At 31.7% G+C, this 21068-nt stretch overlaps 1 protein-coding gene across 1 annotated transcript; it reads right to left on the minus strand.

Moving 5' to 3' along the window:
• Nucleotides 1-847: 847 nt before the first annotated feature.
• LOC139498667 (zinc finger protein 704-like) lies at nt 848-20886 on the minus strand. Its single transcript, XM_071287169.1, has 7 exons — nt 20190-20886; nt 19178-19326; nt 18708-18916; nt 11941-12041; nt 11003-11222; nt 5773-5925; nt 848-2931 (listed from the first exon to the last, which is right to left on the minus strand). Exons 1-7 carry the CDS (start codon nt 20705-20707, stop codon nt 2701-2703), a joined length of 1581 nt encoding a protein of 526 aa, XP_071143270.1. The 5' UTR covers nt 20708-20886; the 3' UTR covers nt 848-2700.
• Nucleotides 20887-21068: the final 182 nt, after the last annotated feature.

Consider the following 21068-nt stretch of genomic DNA (forward strand, 5'->3'; position numbering starts at 1 on the left):
AACTGTTGAAACCTAAACTCCCAAAATCAATCCCAACCATTCTTTTGTGGTCATAAACCTTGTGTCAAAATTTCATAGATTTCTATTAACTTAAACTAAAGTTATAGTGCGAAAACCAAGAAAATGCTTATTTGGGCCCTTTTTGGCCCCTAATTCCTAAAATGTTGGGACCAAAACTCCCAAAATCAATACCAACCTTCCTTTTGTGGTCATAAACCTTGTGTTAAAATTTCATAGATTTCCATTCACTTTTACTAAAGTTAGAGTGCGAAAACTAAAAGTATTCGGACGCCGGACGACGACGACGACGACGCAGACGCCAACGTGATAGCAATATACGACGAAAAATTTTTCAAATTTTGCGGTCGTATAAAAATTATGTATAAAATGACCAAGAATTACCTTTTAAATCTTAAATATATGAAACAACAAAGAATTCTTTATCTTGAACATATTTACACTAAGAAATTGGTCACTTATAAGATTCTAGATTTTATTACGGTACAATGTATTAAAGAAATTTACCAAAGGGTTTTATGATGAGGAGTTTGAAAATTCTTACAATTAAAGATTTCCATGGAAAAAGGGATTAATTTGAATTCAAATACAAGGTTTCAGTCTTAACTTTTCACTAAATTGCATGCAGTTGATTTAGTGGTAAACAAATTCTGGACATCTTTTAAATTAATGTCTGATTCAAACTCCAAACTTGTATTTATAAAATTGCAAGGACTTACCATTGAAAGTTTCAAATAGAATAAGCTTTTAGCTATAGATGAAATTGTGCTATTGAGGAAAAAGTTTTTTAAAAATATTAGCATGATTAGTACAGGAATAACATATCATAAATATCTCAAAAGCTCTTTGTAATAAATTGACTAAATACATATATAATCATGTTCATTTTAAGTAGCACTGTAATATTAAACTGTATCAATTTACAGTCTGCATCACTATTATAATTTTTTCAAATATTGAAAGCATCATTTCAATTAACTAAAAATAAATATTCTAAATTAATTAAAGTACACAAAACTTAAATTTCACAAAATACCTGAGATTTAAACGTTCCCTCATTACAATGTACATGTATAAGTAATTAAAATAGTTGATACAGTCTCAAATGGGAGACTACCCAAAAAACATTTTTTGGAACCCGAAGAAAATATTTTTGACTGTATCAATTATAAGGACAGAAAGAGTAAGACTTAAACAGAATACTTGCCCTATTGAAATCTGAATGCCACAATGAATTAGTAAACAAAATTATCTATGAAGGTGTCAATAGAGGTACTTCATTTTTGTATTCTTCAATATTCTAGCCAATTTTTCTCTATTTTCAAAAATTTGGCCCATTATTTAATATTTTGCGCCTCATTCTCTATTCTCAAATTTGTTGCCCCTTTTTCTGCAGTTTTTTGGCACATGATTTTCTGTTGTTATTTTTTTTTTTACCTTTTTCTGCACTTTTCTGCCCAGTTGAAATTGACCTTTCAGAGTGGATAAAAATTATAAATTGCAGTTCTTTGAATGTAACATTTTGCCTTGCAAACATCGACCCCACATCCCTTTTTTTCAAAGTTATCAAGGCATTGTAGTATTAAAAGCAGAGAAATAGGTGGTTTTATGAAACAGTCAAATGACAAGAAATTCAAAATAACAAGTTAGAAGAATATTTCTGATTTAAGATAAAGATTTCATGTTTAAATATTTAGAGCTTCTGCTTTCATATTTAGATCTTCTGTTTAAAGATTAAGATCTTCTGTTTAAAGATTAAGATCTTCTGTTTAAAGATTAAGATCTTCTGTTTAAAGATTAAGATCTTCTGTTTTAAGATTTAAATTTTCTGTTTAACAATGTCCTATCTATTTAATCAGGAAACTACAATAACATATCACAGATAATAAAATACATAATGATCGATCAACAACTGGTTTTATATTTATATGACATACATAAAATATAATGATATATGTAATAACAGTCAAAAGTTAATAAAACTTTCTAGATAGCTATAAGTCCTGACTCATATAACATATGTGTTGCTGAAACAAGCTTTGGCATATAAGGTTCTAAAGAGTGGATTTTATTCTTAAATGATGAATTTCAATCCACACATCATGGAATGAATATCTAACCTTTTCATAATCATTTCATTAAAAACTTTTTTCCTTTTGTCAGCTGAAAAATGTTACGCTTCAGTTTGCATAATGAATCAAATGAATATATATTGAGATCAATAATTGAGCTTTGTTATTTAATGTCTAAATCTGTATATCTATTACTTGATTGATCCGGAGTTAAGACCTATTAGTAACAAACTGTATTTATTGTAAGATCATTTCTGTCCAAGAGATTTCTCCAAGTTTGAGACTAAGTGGAATAATTGTGATACAATGATATCCATTTTACCATATTTCTTATGATGGCGCTATCTTAATTAATCTTATAATAGAATTTATTATAAATGTGGTGATATAATTCGAAGGAAAAGTGCTATACAACCTTAAAATCACTAAAGAACCTTTTTTTATCAGATTGATATAATAATTTACAATGATTTGTATCTTGGTCCAAATTACCACCAAGTTTGTAATTTACCTACAAACCATTTTTTGTAAAATCATTATTTTGCTTTGGTTTTTAGTTTTGACTTCAATTTAAGAACCATCAAGCAATTGCGTTCTGACAGTTAGTTTTTTAATCTGTAAATCTTGAGCACGCCTTTTTCCATTTACACTGTGTGCACCACATTTCACGGTTTTCCATACCATATACTTTTCGACATTTCCGTACTTCACTACGTGGTTTTTTATGGAGTGCCGCTGATTTTGGTGATTGTCCAAACATGTGAGACTTAGGAGATTGTGCTTGGTGTTGTTGTAATCTGTCCTGAGGTGAAAGCTTGGTCATTCTAATAGGGGATGAAACCTATAAATAAAGAGATAAATACCATGATATATTATTGGCTATGACACAGGAATAACTGAATGTGGTTGGTTATGACACAGGAATAACTCAATGTGGTTGGTTATGACACAGGAATAACTCAATGTGATGCTTATGCCACAGGAATAACTCAATGTGGTTGGTTATGACACAGGAATAACTCAATGTGGTTGGTTATGCCACAGGAATAACTCAATGTGGTTGGTTATGACTGTGGTTGGTTATGCCACAGGAATAACTCAATGTGGTTGGTTATGACACAGGAATAACTCAATGTGGTTGGTTATGACACAGGAATAACTCAATGTGGTTGGTTATGCCACAGGAATAACTCAATGTGGTTGGTTATGACTGTGGTTGGTTATGCCACAGGAATAACTCAATGTGGTTGGTTATGACACAGGAATAACTCAATGTGGTTGGTTATGACACAGGAATAACTGAATGTGGTTGGTTATGACACAGGAATAACTCAATGTGGTTGGTTATGACACAGGAACAACTCAATGTGGTTGGTTATGACACAGGAATAACTCAATGTGGTTGGTTATGACACAGGAATAACTCAATGTGGTTGGTTATGACACAGGAATAACTCAATGTGGTTGGTTATGCCACAGGAATAACTCAATGTGGTTGGTTATGACTGTGGTTGGTTATGCCACAGGAATAACTCAATGTGGTTGGTTATGACACAGGAATAACTCAATGTGGTTGGTTATGACACAGGAATAACTCAATGTGGTTGGTTATGACACAGGAATAACTGAATGTGGTTGGTTATGACACAGGAATAACTGAATGTGGTTGGTTATGACACAGGAATAACTGAATGTGGTTGGTTATGACACAGGAATAACTGAATGTGGTTGGTTATGACACAGGAATAACTGAATGTGGTTGGTTATGGCACAGGAATAACTGAATGTGGTTGGTTATGACACAGGAATAACTCAATGTGGTTGGTTATGACACAGGAATAACTCAATGTGGTTGGTTATGACACAGGAATAACTCAATGTGGTTGGTTATGACACAGGAATAACTCAATGTGGTTGGTTATGCCACAGGAATAACTCAATGTGGTTGGTTATGACACAGGAATAACTCAATGTGGTTAGTTATGCCACAGGAATAACTCAATGTAGTTGGTAATGACTGTGGTTGGTTATGCCACAGGAATAACTCAATGTGGTTGGTTATGACACAGGAATAACTCAATGTGGTTGGTTATGACACAGGAATAACTCAATGTGGTTGGTTATGACACAGGAATAACTCAATGTGGTTGGTTATGACACAGGAATAACTCAATGTGGTTGGTTATGACACAGGAATAACTCAATGTGGTTGGTTATGACACAGGAATAACTCAATGTGGTTGGTTATGACACAGGAACAACTCAATGTGGTTGGTTATGACACAGGAACAACTCAATGTGGTTGGTTATGACACAGGAATAACTCAATGTGGTTGGTTATGACACAGGAATAACTCAATGTGGTTGGTTATGACACAGGAATAACTCAATGTGGTTGGTTATGCCACAGGAATAACTCAAAGTGGTTGGTTATGACTGTGGTTGGTTATGCCACAGGAATAACTCAATGTGGTTGGTTATGACACAGGAATAACTCAATGTGGTTGGTTATGACACAGGAATAACTGAATGTGGTTGGTTATGACACAGGAATAACTCAATGTGGTTGGTTATGCCACAGGAATAACTCAATGTGGTTGGTTATGACACAGGAATAACTCAATGTGGTTGGTTATGCCACAGGAATAACTCAATGTGGTTGGTTATGACTGTGGTTGGTTATGCCACAGGAATAACTCAATGTGGTTGGTTATGCCACAGGAATAACTGAATGTGGTTGGTTATGACACAGGAATAACTCAATGTGGTTGGTTATGACACAGGAATAACTCAATGTGGTTGGTTATGACACAGGAACAACTCAATGTGGTTGGTTATGACACAGGAATAACTGAATGTGGTTGGTTATGACACAGGAATAACTCAATGTGGTTGGTTATGACACAGGAATAACTCAATGTGGTTGGTTATGACACAGGAATAACTCAATGTGGTTGGTTATGACACAGGAATAACTCAATGTGATTGGTTATGACACAGGAATAACTCAATGTGGTTGGTTATGCCACAGGAATAACTCAATGTGGTTGGTTATGACACAGGAATAACTCAATGTGGTTGGTTATGACACAGGAATAACTCAATGTGGTTGGTTATGACACAGGAATAGATAAACCATTATTTCTTTTCTTTCATAGCAAGTTTTCTGCATGCAATTTAAACTTTTGAGAAAAAAAATCATATAGTTGCACATACAATGTACCAGTATAATCAGAGGTATATTATTCAGATACTAATTTAGGTTGGGGCCAGAAGACCTAATCCTTTCTACACGAAGCTCATAGGCAGATCCAGGGGGGTCCCCCCCCCCTTTCGTGGGAAAAATTTGGTTGATTATATAGGGAATCATTGAAGCATGGCTGGAGCGGGCCCCCCCCCTTAGGTCAGTCAGCAGGCCCCCCCTTAGGAAAAGTTCTGGATCCGCCACTGAAGCTACATATATATGGTTAATGCTTAGATGTTTAACAAATCCTACTTAAAACAATGCAATGTTGCTAGTCCCTTCTCTTTTTAAAATCCTAGATCCACTTCTGGTATACATTGTAACTTTACAAAAAATCAGCTTAAATTCTCAACATCAACTGAGCCCCCTTTGTGTGTATTAATTGAACTGTATCAAACAATACATACAACTGTCTCAAGATGTTATAAAATAACTTACAGCAGACGACACTGGCGACAAGTTTACAGCACTGTTCTGCCATGATAGTGACCTTTTCATCTGTGGCATGGAAATAGGAGCTGTCAGCTCTTGGTGTGGAAAGTAACCTCCTGACGGCACTGATGAGGCATGCATATGGGAATAACTGTGCTCCTATAAATAAGAAATGAAATATTTGAATGATCTGAAAACAAATATATATATCATTGATGCATCAGGGAATTATACTATCCCATTGTCAAACTAAAAACAGCATAAGATAACTTTGTCAATGAATATATACACTATGTCATAGGTTTGTAAATAAAAACATTACATTATAATTAAAAAAATCCATGTGTTTTAATTTCTTAAATTATAGAATTGTTAATTCTTTGCATTATAATTGGTTTTTTGTTTGTTTGTTTTTTTGTCACAAACTAAATACCATATGTTTATATGACAATACAAATACTATCAAATTTTGTTGAATTAATGAATATTTTGAATATATTTATTCAATAGAGAAATAAGGAATATCTAATATGATTTTGAGTATAAATCAGTTTGATTTAAGAAAATTAATTTGAGAAACAACTTTTCAATAGAAAAAGGCAGGCATTGGGAAAGTTTGCATTATATTAGAAGATGATATTCATTTATTCTTCACTTACCATAAAGTACATGTAAAAAATAACTTAAATTGGTTGAAAAGGTATAATGTCAAAACAAATATTCATTAGTCAATTTAAAAAAAAAATCAGCTATTTATTCAACTAGTTATATTATTTCATTTTATTTTTGAATTTTCTTGTAATTAAATTTCACAAACACATACATGTATATATTTTACCTGAGACACATGACCTGTAAGTTATATAATTTTAACACTTCAATGCAATCAAGATTTTCCTTTATCCTTGACTAGTTATAGATTAATACCTTGTGTATTAATTAAGCGACAGGGGATATAATGATGGACATATAGGGCCACCATGATGGACATAATTTTTATGGCCACCATGAATAAGATAATTGTCACAGGTAGTACTGTAATGTGATTGTCATAGAATGTGAAATGTTTACAATTACAATGTGAAAATTGTAAGTGCATGAACTTTTATCTGCTTCTATAATAGATCAATTTACCGTTCAATTTTAAATCAGCTTGACTATTTTTAGTAAAACAATTTGTAATTGATATCAATTAGCTCAGGGATGATTCCACTATATACTTTAGGGCCGCTTGGCGGCCCTAAAATCGGCCAGCGGCCCCAAAAAAATATTTGTGAATATAAATTCCCAATTCTTGAAAATAAAATAAAAATCGGTATTTTCGGAAAAGTTTAGGACTTAATTCGTTATAGGTTGAAAAATATAGACAAAGTATAGTTTTTTATGAAGTGTCCTATATTTTGACTTTAGTGGAAGATTTGATTATGTCATAGATATCTATGATTATGTCAACATGTAGTAAACAATTTTAGCAGCCGGATTCAATTGATTAAAATGTTACGGGATTATTTGATCTCGTAAAAGTATGCCTAGCAGGTTGATCAAAAACATGTTTGTCAAAATTGGTGTGAAAGCAGACCTCGGCTAAGTGCAAATTCAAATTTTGATATAATATTGACGAATCCATTTTAATGGGCGCCGATTTCGTAAAAGCAGGTCGCCCAGAAAAGCTGCAAGGTTATATAATTTGATGAAAATAAATTATTTTATATTTTGCTCTATTTCATCAAAAGACAAAAGTTTGAGCGTTTTTGAAAAATAATGTTGATGATTAGACCATTCATGAAATACGATATGTCACCATTTAATATAGAACTGTTTCAAAAGTTATGAAAATGATCCTTTCTTCTTCTTTAGAATACCATCAACTTTTTGAGAATTACTTTCCGGCGCATGCATAAATGGTTTTAAGTTAATTTCAAATATTCTTTTATTTATTTATGAAATCTACAATTTTTCCAAATAATTTTAAAGTTCACTGGTCAATTGCTTTACATATCTTATCTATTAAGTATATAAACTTTTGTAATTGTCCTTCTGAATACGACAATGGACCAATTCAATTTGAAATCCATTTTAATCAAGGTAAACTTATAAAGATGACCTGATGAAAAAATACCAAATGGATGATTTTTTTTCATTGGTTTATATGGCAAGCCGTTTTGCTATTTAATTTAATTTCAAGATATCTTATACACTTTATAAGATATCTTGTATAGTTTATAAGATATTATATGAAATATCTTACAGATTATATAAGATATCTTATAAAGTTTATGAAATTTACAATTTTTAAAATAATTTCATAAAATATAAGAGATACTGTATCTAATAATTTATATAGAGATTAATACATGGCCTTTTCCATATCAGCCTGGGTATCATCCCGAGACCCCCATATCAGCCCGAGATGGAGTAGAGGTGCTGATATGGGTCGAGGGATGATACCCAGGCTGATATGGAAAAGGCCATGTATTAATCGCTTTATCATATACTTCCGACAATAGTTTTATGTAAGGCAAATAAACTAATGCAATAACTAAAACAGTCAAACATTTTATAAAGAAAATTAAAATTATGAATCAAATATACTATAGTTGTCCAACAACAGCATCATTAACTCCTTATATATGTATGGTAACATTTCCTATAGAGGCATTTTGAAACATTGAAAATTTGGAAGAGTTTTACGATCATTACTACTCCATGTTTGTTGTACTATAAAATGATTCATAATTGTCAATGGCATTTGTTAGCAAGTATTAAATTATCCCCACAAAAGTTCCCGTCAATTTTGACGTCGTCATAAAAAACATCTGACGTCACAATGGAAAAGTTAACAACCGATGACGGAAACACCGGAAGTAACTTGCACGAGAGGCACTGATATGGGTTTTTTGCACGAGATGCACCTGATATGGGTTATCAGCCCGGGTTGGAAGATATGGCTTGTGCACTTCCGCCCATTACACATATGCAAAAGCTATCATATTAATGCTAAGTATATGATAAATAACTATATCTTAGATAAGATATCTTATAAACTATATGAGATATCTTATTAACTATATAAGATATTTTATAAACTATATGTATTGTTTCTAAGTTATTTGTATGAAAGATATTCATAAGATATCTTAATAACTTTAGGAGATATCTTTAAAAGAATATAAGATATCTTATAAAATATATAGTTTATAAGATATCTTGATAATTTTCTTTATAAGATATCCCATAAACTATATAAGATATCTTATAAACTATCTTATAAACTTGATAATATATATTAAATATATCTTATAAACTATATAAGATATTTAATCAGAAATATATTCATAAGATATCTTAATAACTTTAGGAGATATCTTTAAAAGTATATGAGATATCTTATAACATATATAGTTTATAAGATATCTTATATAATTTTCTATATAAGATATCCCATGAACTATATAAGATATCTTGAAGATATCTTAAAAGCTATCTTATAAACTATACAATATATCTTATAAACTATCTTATCAACTTGATAAGATATCTTAAATATATCTTATAAACTATATAAGATATCTAATCTGAAATATATTCATTAGATATCTTAATAACTTTAGGAGATATCTTATCAAGTATATAAGATATATTATCAGATTATTACATGGCATTTTTCATATCGCATGTACTATCAGCCCTAGGTTCAATTTCAGCCCAAGAGCCTCATGGCTCAAGGGCTGATATTTACCGAGGGCTGATAATACATGCGATATGAAAAATAGCATGTTATGATCTTTTTATCATATGCTTCAACAATGGAGAAAACTAACAGATTCATATATTGACCCTTTTACGTGTTTCCCAAACAGAAGATCAAAGAGTGAAAAGTTCACGAACGCCGGACCCCAAATTTAGTACATTCGATATAAAATCCTTCTAGCATATGCCTCAACAGAGAAAAAAAATATTTTAATATGGACGAATCGACAAAAATATACATAATAAACACTGTTTGGAAAAGTCAACGTTTTTAAAGTAACTTTCTAAATTATGTTTGATACCTTTAAAAATGCATTTATTTACTAATTTGTTTGTTAGTTGTTGGGTTTTTTTTTTATTATTTTACACAATATACTTTCCAGTATCCAAGTAATTGTTTTGTGCACTACTTTGTAATGTTTTTCATAGAAAACATAGCATTTAGGTGTATATTCCGGAATTTGCAGAGTATCACCGGAATGCCATGCGATAACGTTACGGAAAGGCATGTGATAACAATCGAAGCATGTGATAAACTTTTCATATCAGCCCGCTGAGCACCAATTCGAAAAAAATATGGAATTTACGTTAATTTAATGCTATTATCATACAATAAAAATCTTATGTAAATGAAACTATAGAAGATATCTTATATATTAAATGAGATATCTTATATATTACATGAGATATCTTGACATTTGATTAAATAGTAAAACGGCTTGCCATAGATTTATGTTAGCTGGTATATATGTTTATGTATATGTAATATGCCTAGGTTACTTTGAAGTAAGGCGTCAAAAAAAATATATAATAGTCTTTCAAAACGTCATAATTATTTGGAATAGTGCATCATGTGCAATGATATTCATGTAATACAACTTCCCTGGTCTCAATCCAATAACTTTCAAGTAATCTGGTGATCATATCTATGAGATCAGAATCATATATATCATAATCAGTAGCCTATCCATAATTATTCAAAATGTTACAACTTCTTAAATCCGTGTTGAGGTTAAACTTAATATACATTTTCTGTTTTTACAGGAAAATGATATGATTTCGTCTTAGATTTTATGCATAAAAGATTCCCAATTGGGATAAAAATTCCCAATTTGATGTTCAAGGGACCCATTTGAAAACACCTGGAATCATCCCTGTAGCTTAAAAGAGGTTTGTGAATATATTTTCCCCTAAATTTCAAACATTAAAATCTCAATTATACATTTATAATCTAAAAATTATATTTAATGTGGCAGTTTTTGGTTTCTCAAAAACAGTGGACAGAGTAAAAGTATTTCCTGTTAATGAAAATATATACGTAAAAAATATTTGTCTTCTTACATAAACAATTATGATATATATGTATGAAACAATTATGATATATATGTATGAATGTCTGTTATTCTTAAGGAACCCCATTAAAAAAATCTCAGACTTTTCAGTATAACCTGTTGCTGGCAACTAAGCTCTAAACAATTTTATTTACCTTCATATCAATTGTTTCTGGTTTAGTTTCTGGTATATCAACTTTTCTCTGATAATCATGGTCTGTAATATACTGCACAGGGTCCATGTAAGTATGGTCTGGAGGTGAGGACGTGAACATATCTGAGAAAGTCTTTGTAACATTGTCAACATTCACTTCTATCTCTGTGTAATAAAATTCCTCTTCATGGTCAGACATGTCAGAATCAGAATCTTTGCCCCTGTAATCAAATATTTGCTCCTGTATTACAATCAAAGTTTATATCTTTTTCTTATCAATTTTCCTTTTTTATTCAAACTTCATTCACATGTTTACCACAAATTTTCTCAAAAAAAAAAAATAAAAAAAATTCCACATTGCATACACATTTAAAGATGAACAGTTATGGCCTAAGGGAGATAAGTCAATCTTTTATGAAAATGGTCAGGGTTATAGATACATTGACTTTAATGTCTCAGCGTATATGCCTTAATGTCCTCCTAGTATGTTCCTTTAATAACAAATTGATTATAGTATAATGGACCGTAAATTTTGCGTTTGACATTGATACTGTGGATATTTCTTGTATTTCATGGCCTTTTAAAATGCACTAAATGAACAGTATATTTTGTTTGTGTTGTGTTAATTTTGCTGTACAATTATATTAACCAAGAAAATAGCGTAAACATTAACTTGAAGTTCCCAATATACAGAAGTGAAATGTATATTTATTCTTCTTGTGAGCAAGCACTTCATTGTCTGTTACTATATTTATATGCTGGTCTCAACATAATATGAGTATCCCAGTGGCAGATCTAGAACTTTTTGTAACGGGGCCTGCTGACTGACCTAAGGGGGTCCGCTCCAGTCACCCTTCAGTGATTCCCTATATATATTCAACCAAATTATTCCCACAAAAAGGGGGGACAGTCCCCCTGGATCAGCCTATGTATACATACCCCAAGTGGTTTGTCCTGACATGTTTTTCTATTGCAGATTCTGTGTTGTGAACTTTCCCACATCCTTTCCAAGTACACTGAAACATAGTTCTGGTCATACCCTAAAATTGAAAAATCAAAATATGGATTCCAAATAGTGCTGCTCTGACCTTAAAAAATAATATTAAGTAAAGTCTAAATTAAGATTTTTTTTTCAATTTTGCATATATTTATTATAAATCAAAATGCTATATATCTCTTAATACTCCTAATACACATGTTATATCTCTTAATACTCCTAATACACATGTTATATCTCTTAATACTCCTAAAACACATGTTATATCTCTTAATACTCCTAACCCGTACGAAAATTTCAACAGGAGTTCAACTGGACTTCAGCTGGACTTGAGACATATTCCAGTCTGACTTTGAAAAGTCCAATCTGACTTGAGCCGTACACGTACTTTTTCTTATACTTCGGTTATTTGCCAGCCGGTATTTTCTTAAAAGTCCAACCGCACTTTTTGTAATTCTGACAAGAAAATAAACACGGCTGGACTTTTGAGGGAAATTATTCTTTCTGTAGAATGATCAGCAGGATTTTTGTCTTAGAAAATTTTACAGTCATTTATGAGCAGGAATTAAGACTTAGAATATTTTCATCAGCCAAATCTGCCCTTACAGAAATAAAAAGTTTGTCACTAGGATTCTGTTCTTGGAAAGGAACAATTTCTTTCAAAATGGAAAAGAGTTATAAATGAAAATTTGCAAGTTATAATAATGATATCATATTTTTTTACAATATACTTTAAGATCAAACTATCAGATGTGATCTTTTCCCCTAAAATTTTCAATTCCATTATAAAACATCTAAAATAGACTGTAAATGGAAAGTTGAAATTTAATATAGGTGATATAATTTTGATTGAATTATATCCCAGTTATAAATATGTTTTCAACAATTATTTAACATTTTTACTTTTTCATGAAATAAAACCCCTAGCAAAATTACATCTATTAATAGGTTAAATTTATACATTTTCTAGTATATTTATATTTAATTAGATGAATGCATAAAATAAATAATTATCATCATTCTTTAAATTAATATCAATTAGAAACTTGAGCCATAACAGTGATTTAATAGCAGTATTATAGTCTTGTAGAGAGTGCCATCTGTTTTCAATTAACCTCAGTCTGGACAGGTCACAGGAAGTAGCATCTACACAGAGGTTGATCATGGGGCCATTTGAAGGATAACAGATTTCTAAATACATATATCTACAATAACTATCACTTTTATTAAACATTTCTTAATTGAACAAATTATATATAATAATTGATTTTCTTGTTTTTAATATATCACATATTCAAAATTAAGACATATGCAAGAATTCATAAGAAGAAATTTTTTCACAGCTCCTTAAACAACCTCATGTACTGCAATACAACAAAATTTGAATTTGGAATAAACAGGAAGATGTGTCTTCTTTCTTAAACAAAATGAGAAATTTACATTGGATGTAAAGCAAATGTTTGTTCTTTTCACATTATATTAGAGAAGATGGATCCTTCTGACTGGCATCAATTTCAATTTAGGAAGATTGCTGTTTGCATGTATTTTGGATTGCATATTCTGGTAAGTACAATCTGATATGCTCTTTTTTCTTCAACATATTAATGAAATGATTACAACATTATAAATATATATTAGCTTAATTTTTTTTTTGAAGAGTACAAATAATTAAAAAAACTACATTAAATACTTAAGGAGGCTTGCGGGTATAAGATTTTCAGAAAAAATTAAACATTAATTTTTCATTACAAATTTTATTGATTGCCTTAAGTAGCTGTTACTTTATCATATGGTACAAAAATCATACCAAAAAATCAATTTGTGTTGGCCCCAGCGGACTTTTAAAATGTAGATATCATTGAAAAAGCTTCAAATTATCTCCCTTTGGTGCAAAAATGCCATTTTTTTGGCATAAAAATTGAAATATCTTTTTTTAACTCATGGGTGACCTATATTTTTTATTGTTGTTTTCGGAAAAGTTGTACATAGACTAAAGAATTGTAAAGTTTTAGCGATTTCTGTAATTTAGTTCTTTTTTTATTTCGATATTACCGCTATTTCTCCTATTAGTTCAACAGAAAAAAAGGACATTAACAAAAATGTATGCTCCTTTCGAAGGCAGATTGTGAGCGTAAATGAACGGTGACCCCATTTTTAAATTTCATTTTTCTATTAAGTATAAGATAAAGTTCATTTATAGAAAAATATAGAGAAATCCTATATTAAATAAAAAAATCATTTAGGCCCGCGAACCCCCTTAATTATGCAAAATATTTCAGTTTGAGTGATTTTCAAAGCTTTACTTTATTTTATGCACTTTAAATTTATTTAGTCTTAATATATAATCATGATCATTATAACCACACACTTTAAGGAGTAAGTATTTAGCTTCACAATTCCCCATTTCTTGATTTTGCCAGCAAGACAGTAGAACAAAAAAGAAAGAAATAAGCAGTACGTTACATGCATAATGCCATCTGTTTTTTTTTTATTTTCAGATTATAACAAGGGATGCATATCAAATTAGAAGAATCCACCATCTAAAGAAAAACTAAGTAATCCAGAGGGAGGGTTTTGCGGGGGTGGAACCCCCTCCCCCCTAATTTTTTGTGGATCAACCCCTGCTGAGATCATCTTTAAAGGTCAAACAGAACTTTTTGAAGTCCAGCTGAACTTTTATGAGTTCAGCTGGACTTCTTAAAGTTCAGCCGGACTTTGTAAAGTCCAGCTGAACTTTATAGAGGCCATATTTTTGCCAGAAATGCCGGCTGGATTTTTTCAGACGTACTTTTATGAAAGTCCAGCTGGACTTTTTGAACCGGACTCCTGCTAATTTAAATATTTCGAGCCGGTTTACGGCTAATTTCGCTGAAAGTCCAGCCGGGTTATCCATTATAAGACATTCAAAGAAAAGTCCAAATGATTATTATAAGTACGGTTCTCAGTACGGCTACTGTCCAGCTGGAGTACGTGTCATGTTTTTCGTACGGGAATACACATGTTATATCTCCTAATACTCCTAATACACATGTTATATCTCCTAATACTCCTGATACGCATGTTATATCTCCTAATACTCCTAATACACATGTTATATCTCCTAATACTTCTAATACACATGTTATATCTCTTAATACTCCTAATACACATGTTATATCTCTTAATACTCCTAATACACATGTTATATCTCTTAATACTCCTAATACACATGTTATATCTCTTAATACTCCTAATACACATGTTATATCTCTTAATACTCCTAATACACATGTTATATCTCTTAATACTTCTAATACACATGTTACACCTCTTAATACTCCTAATACACATGTTGAATCTCTTAATACTCCTAATACACATGTTATATCTCTTAATACTCCTAATACACATGTTATATCTCTTAATACTCCTAATACTCCTAATACACATGTTATATCTCTTAATACTCTTAATACACATGTTAAATCTCTTAATACTTCTAATACACATGTTACATCTCTTAATACTCTTATACACATGTTACATCTCTTAATACTCCTAATACACATGATACACATGTTACATCTCTTAATACTCCTAATACACATGTAACATCTCTTAATACTCCTAATACACATGTTACATCTCTTAATAATCCTAATACACATGTTATATCTCTTAAAATTTTTAATACTCCTAATACACATGTTACAATTGGTTTCAAATTATTGTCTTTCTTATTATGCTGTAAGAAATCATTGAATATAAACTCAAAATTTGCCAAAATCTATCTAAATTTTAGTTTAAAGCTCACACAGTCTTTCAGTAATGTCATAAAATGTTGTTGAATTATCAAAGTACACATATTCAACTGTAATATCATACTACAAATTCTAAAATAAATTGAGATTTTGTGACAATGATCCTGGTTTGAAAAAAAACATATGCCTTAACTGTATTTAAATGTGCCAAGGAAAGTTACTTTTTTCCCTGTTTTAATATTAAATATAAGTTACTAGTAAAAAGATCAGATCATAAGGACATGTACTCAGTTTCAAATTGATTGGTCTTCAGCTTCATCAAAAACTACCTTGACCAAAAACTTTAACCGGAAGCGGGACGAATGGACACACAGAAGAACAAACCAACGGACGCACAGAAGAACGAACCAAAGGACGGACAGACCAGAAATCATAATGCCCCTCTACTATTGTAGGTGGGGCATAAAAATAGGATAGGTAGGTAGGTAGGGATATTTTTATTCTATGCTTTATTTTAACATTGAGTCTATGGTAGCAACATTCTGATCGACTTTAATGAGGGTAGGTAGGGTAACAGGAACCACATTTATTTTTATTTCGCCTTAAGTAAAAAACTAAAGGCTCTTAAGAGCCTGTGTCGCTCACATTGGTCTATGTGTATATTAAACAAAGGACACAGATGGATTGATGACAAAATTGTGTTTTGGTGATGGTGATGTGTTTGAAGAATTTACTTTACTGAACATTCTTGCTTTTTACAATTATCTCAATTTATAATGAACATGGCCCATTAGTTACAGAGGAAAATATTTTGTTAAAATTTACAAAAATTTACAAAATTATCAAAAATTGACTATAAACAATGATAAAGGGCAAGTACTCCTTGGTCATGTTGACTTATTTGTGGATCTTACTTTGCTGAACATTATTGCTGTTTACAGTTTATCTCTATCTATAATAATATTCAAGATAATAACCAAAAACAGCTAAATTTCCTTAAAAAACCAATTCAGGGGCAGCGACCCAACAACTGGTTGTCGGATGCATCTGATAATTTCAGGCAGACAGATCAAGATCTTGCAAAACAATTTATCCCATGTCTGAATTGCTCTTAATGCTTTGGTTTTAGAGTTATAAGCCAATAGTCCGAATTGTCTGAAATTTCACAGCAGAAGAGCTTGACCTATTAAACATTTAGATCCCATGTCAAATTTGCTCTAAATGCTTTGGTTTCAGAGTTATAAGCCAATATCTACATTTTACGTATTCTATGTTATGTTTTTAGCCATGGTGGTCATCTTGGTTGTTTGGCCCGGTCACGCCACACATTTTTTAAAACTCCAATGATGATTGTGGCCAAGTTTAATTTGGCCCAGTAGTTTCAGAGGAGAAGATTTTTGTAAAAGTTAACGAGGACGGACGATGCGGGACGCAAAGTGATGAGAAATTAAAGCATACTTGGCCCTTGGGCCAGGTGAGCTAAAAAAATAAGAAGATGTTGTATGATTCCACAATAGACAATTATGCATTTCTGATCATTTCTCATACATTTGTATTTACATATCACTTTTCTATGAAAATTCCTAAAATTTTTGGGGAATAAACTAAATAAAACAAGAACCTTATTCTTAAAATGTTAAAACTCTTTGTGCTATTTTAATTAGCAAACCCTATAACCTTATGTTTTCTTATCCATGTCATAAGTCCATGCTTCAATATGTGTTTTTACTGCTTGATTGAACATGTGTGTTTTATGTATGCATATAATATATACTAGTAAATATACGATCTCCGGCTTTCTATAATGTCTGAATGTCACAGTGTATGTGTTGTTTGACACACAGGTATGAGGGGAGATATTTAATATACATGTATATGTATATTTACTGAATACAGTGTGTGTATATTTAAATATATTTTAAAGAACACGTCTCCTATCTGTGGTTTTTATATCCACAATTAAGAGATGAACATGTGAAAAAAAACTCTATATATAGCTCATTTAGGTCATATAGTTCATAATTCCATGTTTCAATTGCAAACAGAAAGTGTTGTTGTGTATTTACAAAATTATGTCAATATCATGTTCTATTAACTGCCTAAGGGTTAGTGTACTGTTACATTGATGTGCCACTTAAAAACTGCTGACTCGGGATGTTAACCGATACGTCTTGTTACGCTCCATTGCACAATAAAAATTCGGTCAGTTCCCATATGTGATATCATGATCCTTCTGCACTTGTACGGAGAATCTATGCAAATTATCCAAAAATAATTAGGACAAAGCTCATTTCAATTCTTTACTTTTTGATTTTTTTAAACAAAGCAAAGTTCAACTACAAGTCTTTGTTATTATGCTTCGTGTTTACATGATAATACCACGTGATCACATGATTGACACCTGACTTTGTGTATTGGCCAAGAACGTTGACCCTTTCAGCAAAAAGGCAACCTTTAATCCCCATTACATAACATAATCAGCGCAAGTACGCATGATAGACAAAACAAAACACCTTTACATAGATATATAAACACAAAAATGAAAATATAAATAAAGGTTTTCCGAATTTTAATAATCAATTTTTCTTGCTAAAAATAGATAGCCGGTAAGGTATGATCAGCTGACTGAAAGTAGGTCATAAATGTAAACAAATAACAAACGTAATACACATTCACAACGACAAAGAACCAATCCTGAAATAACTATTATGTAAAGAGGGTTTAAAAGTTTAAAAGTGTATTGCGTAGAAAGGGAATTATTTTCTATCGGTGTGATGTATATATATTGTCGTCACATATAAAGTGTATCAGTATTTTCATTAAAATTTGCAAGATGTTGTTGATAATTGATAGCCTGCCAACTGGCACGCAAATGGAATTGTTGTTCCATTGATTTCATAACCGATTGAAAACTAGTTGACACAATTCCACTACATTTATTTATTTGATCCTCTGACAATTTAACCTACCAAACTTCTTTTTCTCTTTGGTTCTGGACTGTTTTCCATGTCATCATCTGCGTTTATTCCTTCATCTTTTCCCAGGGGTCCAAAAAACATCCCCGTCGTCGTAGGGCAACTTTCACTCAAATGACTAGAGAGGGGTGGAGAGGGATCACTCCTGGGCTCGGAATGGAAGCCACTACTGTTAGCACTGCTAGACAACAAGTGGCACTTTTCTGTTTTTAAAAAAAATAAGGGTTTATTATTTTTTGGCATATAAACTGCACATAAATACGTCAACATGTCTTATTTATGAAATTTATTATGTTCATAACATTAATTTTCAGTTTAAGTACGTACAATTGTACAAACGAACTTTTATCAAAGAGATATGTATTGCTTACATTTCGTTCACCAACAGAAGCAGCATATTCAACTAGAGGAAGACAGTTCAGGTAACTTAGGCATTTGGATATACACAGAATCATTGACAATACCTGTTAATGACCCATGGAAGTGTGGGGATACTGGACTGCATGACAAACTCGTTAACACCATTGCCGCGATATTTTCGTCCATTTCTACATCATCATCGGTTTGGCTGTTGTTCTGATCCTCTCCTTCAATGTTTGGACCTCTGTGTCTACTGAAAATAATATGTACAAATTGCCCGAATTGTATAAATTCATATATACATGTATACATGTATTTCAAATCACCTTCAAATTTCTCTATAATTTGATTTCTTTAGATTACCTTTTCTTACAAATAAAAAAATAAACGCTTTAATGAGAAAAAAAAATATATATATATACAAGTAAAAACACATGCACGTGCATGTTCTAAAGAGTTATACAGCAGATATGCAGTTTCAGCAACGTGTGCCTCCCTGCTCTCCAGTTGGGACTGATATACTATTAGTATAATAGTCCCAGTTTCAAGTAGAAGTTTTAAATGTTAAAATTGTTACATCATAAAGCTAGTATACACATGAAATGACCTACACCATGTACACACGTGCGCACATACCGGTATCCCCTAGTCACAATGTTAAATCTCCTCCTGGTTCCTATTATGGTGGATCGACTGATTTTAACTTTTTTCAAATCTTTGAAAATAATGGGCTGACATAAATGCCAGTCATTTTTTCTTCCATCGAAAATCATTTTTGTGACCAATTGATGTAGTTTATCGGTACACTAATTTTGTCAATTAAAGGATGTTAACAGCGACTTGTACATGTATAATGTATAATACCGTAAATGGCGTGTTTACTGAATTAATTTCATAACAGCAAGAAACCTACGTATTTCCTATTAGTTAATTATATAGTAAGCCGGTATTGTATTTTACGATTTTTATCAGCTAAATGAACTATATTTAGACACAGGCAATAACCTGTGAATAGGACATGATCAGGAGTTTAAATAGATATTATACAGACACAAAAGGATTTTCAGATAGAAAGTTTACTAAGCTTTACCAGATAAGGTGCTAAAAAAAACTTACAGTTTCGATGGTACATCTATCACGTGTGAAACTGTTCGGCTTCTTTTGTTTTCATTTGTGTTCAGTGCCAAGTCAGCAAGTTTCGAATAATCGGTATCTTGATCAACAAGTCTTGCCGATTTCCTACTTTCTATCAGTCTCAATTCGTCCGTTTTTCTTTCGATCTCCGATTCACCACCGTTTGACATTTTTACGTTAATAATCACAACGTCATGTTCTCTATCGTGATCAATGACAATTCCTGGGACCTCACGACCGTTCAAAGTTAAATAAAGTTTTTGGCCGTTCTTAAGTTTCACAGATGAGAGAGTTTGAAATCCAGGTCCAATTATTTCATTTGCACGGACTTCCTTCCTATGTCCATCGTCAAACTGTATGGCGTATGAGGGTCCAAATACCATACTTTCTTCAGCTGTGTAATTCTGGATGCTCCCAGGATAATAACGGCCATCTTGCCACAAAGCACTGATTTTTGTCCCTATAATAGACCGTTTTGCAAGTCTCCGATTGGTAAACATAGTTTCATATATAATAAATCATATATCCAACATAAAAATATTTAGAAGTTAGCACTTAAAATGATATATTCATTGAATAATTTGTTGCTCAAAATCAGCTGTCAAATGTAAACATATGCCGGTCTTTCCACCGGTTTGTTATGGTGCTGTTAATAGGCGGAGCTTCACTGGGTATCAACAAAACCACATGATTTAACTACTGCGAGCTATTAGCTTAAAATCGCACACCTCCACAGTGTCATTGGATAACTCAAAATAGCAACAAGGTTAAGGACATACATTAAGAAATATTTTGACAAAAATGTATATTTTCGTGGATTCTGTTTGCATTTTCAAGTGATTTCAGATACATTGAATGATG

Source organism: Mytilus edulis, chromosome 12 (assembly GCF_963676685.1).
Source record: "Mytilus edulis chromosome 12, xbMytEdul2.2, whole genome shotgun sequence".
Lineage (NCBI taxonomy): Eukaryota > Metazoa > Mollusca > Bivalvia > Mytilida > Mytilidae > Mytilus > Mytilus edulis.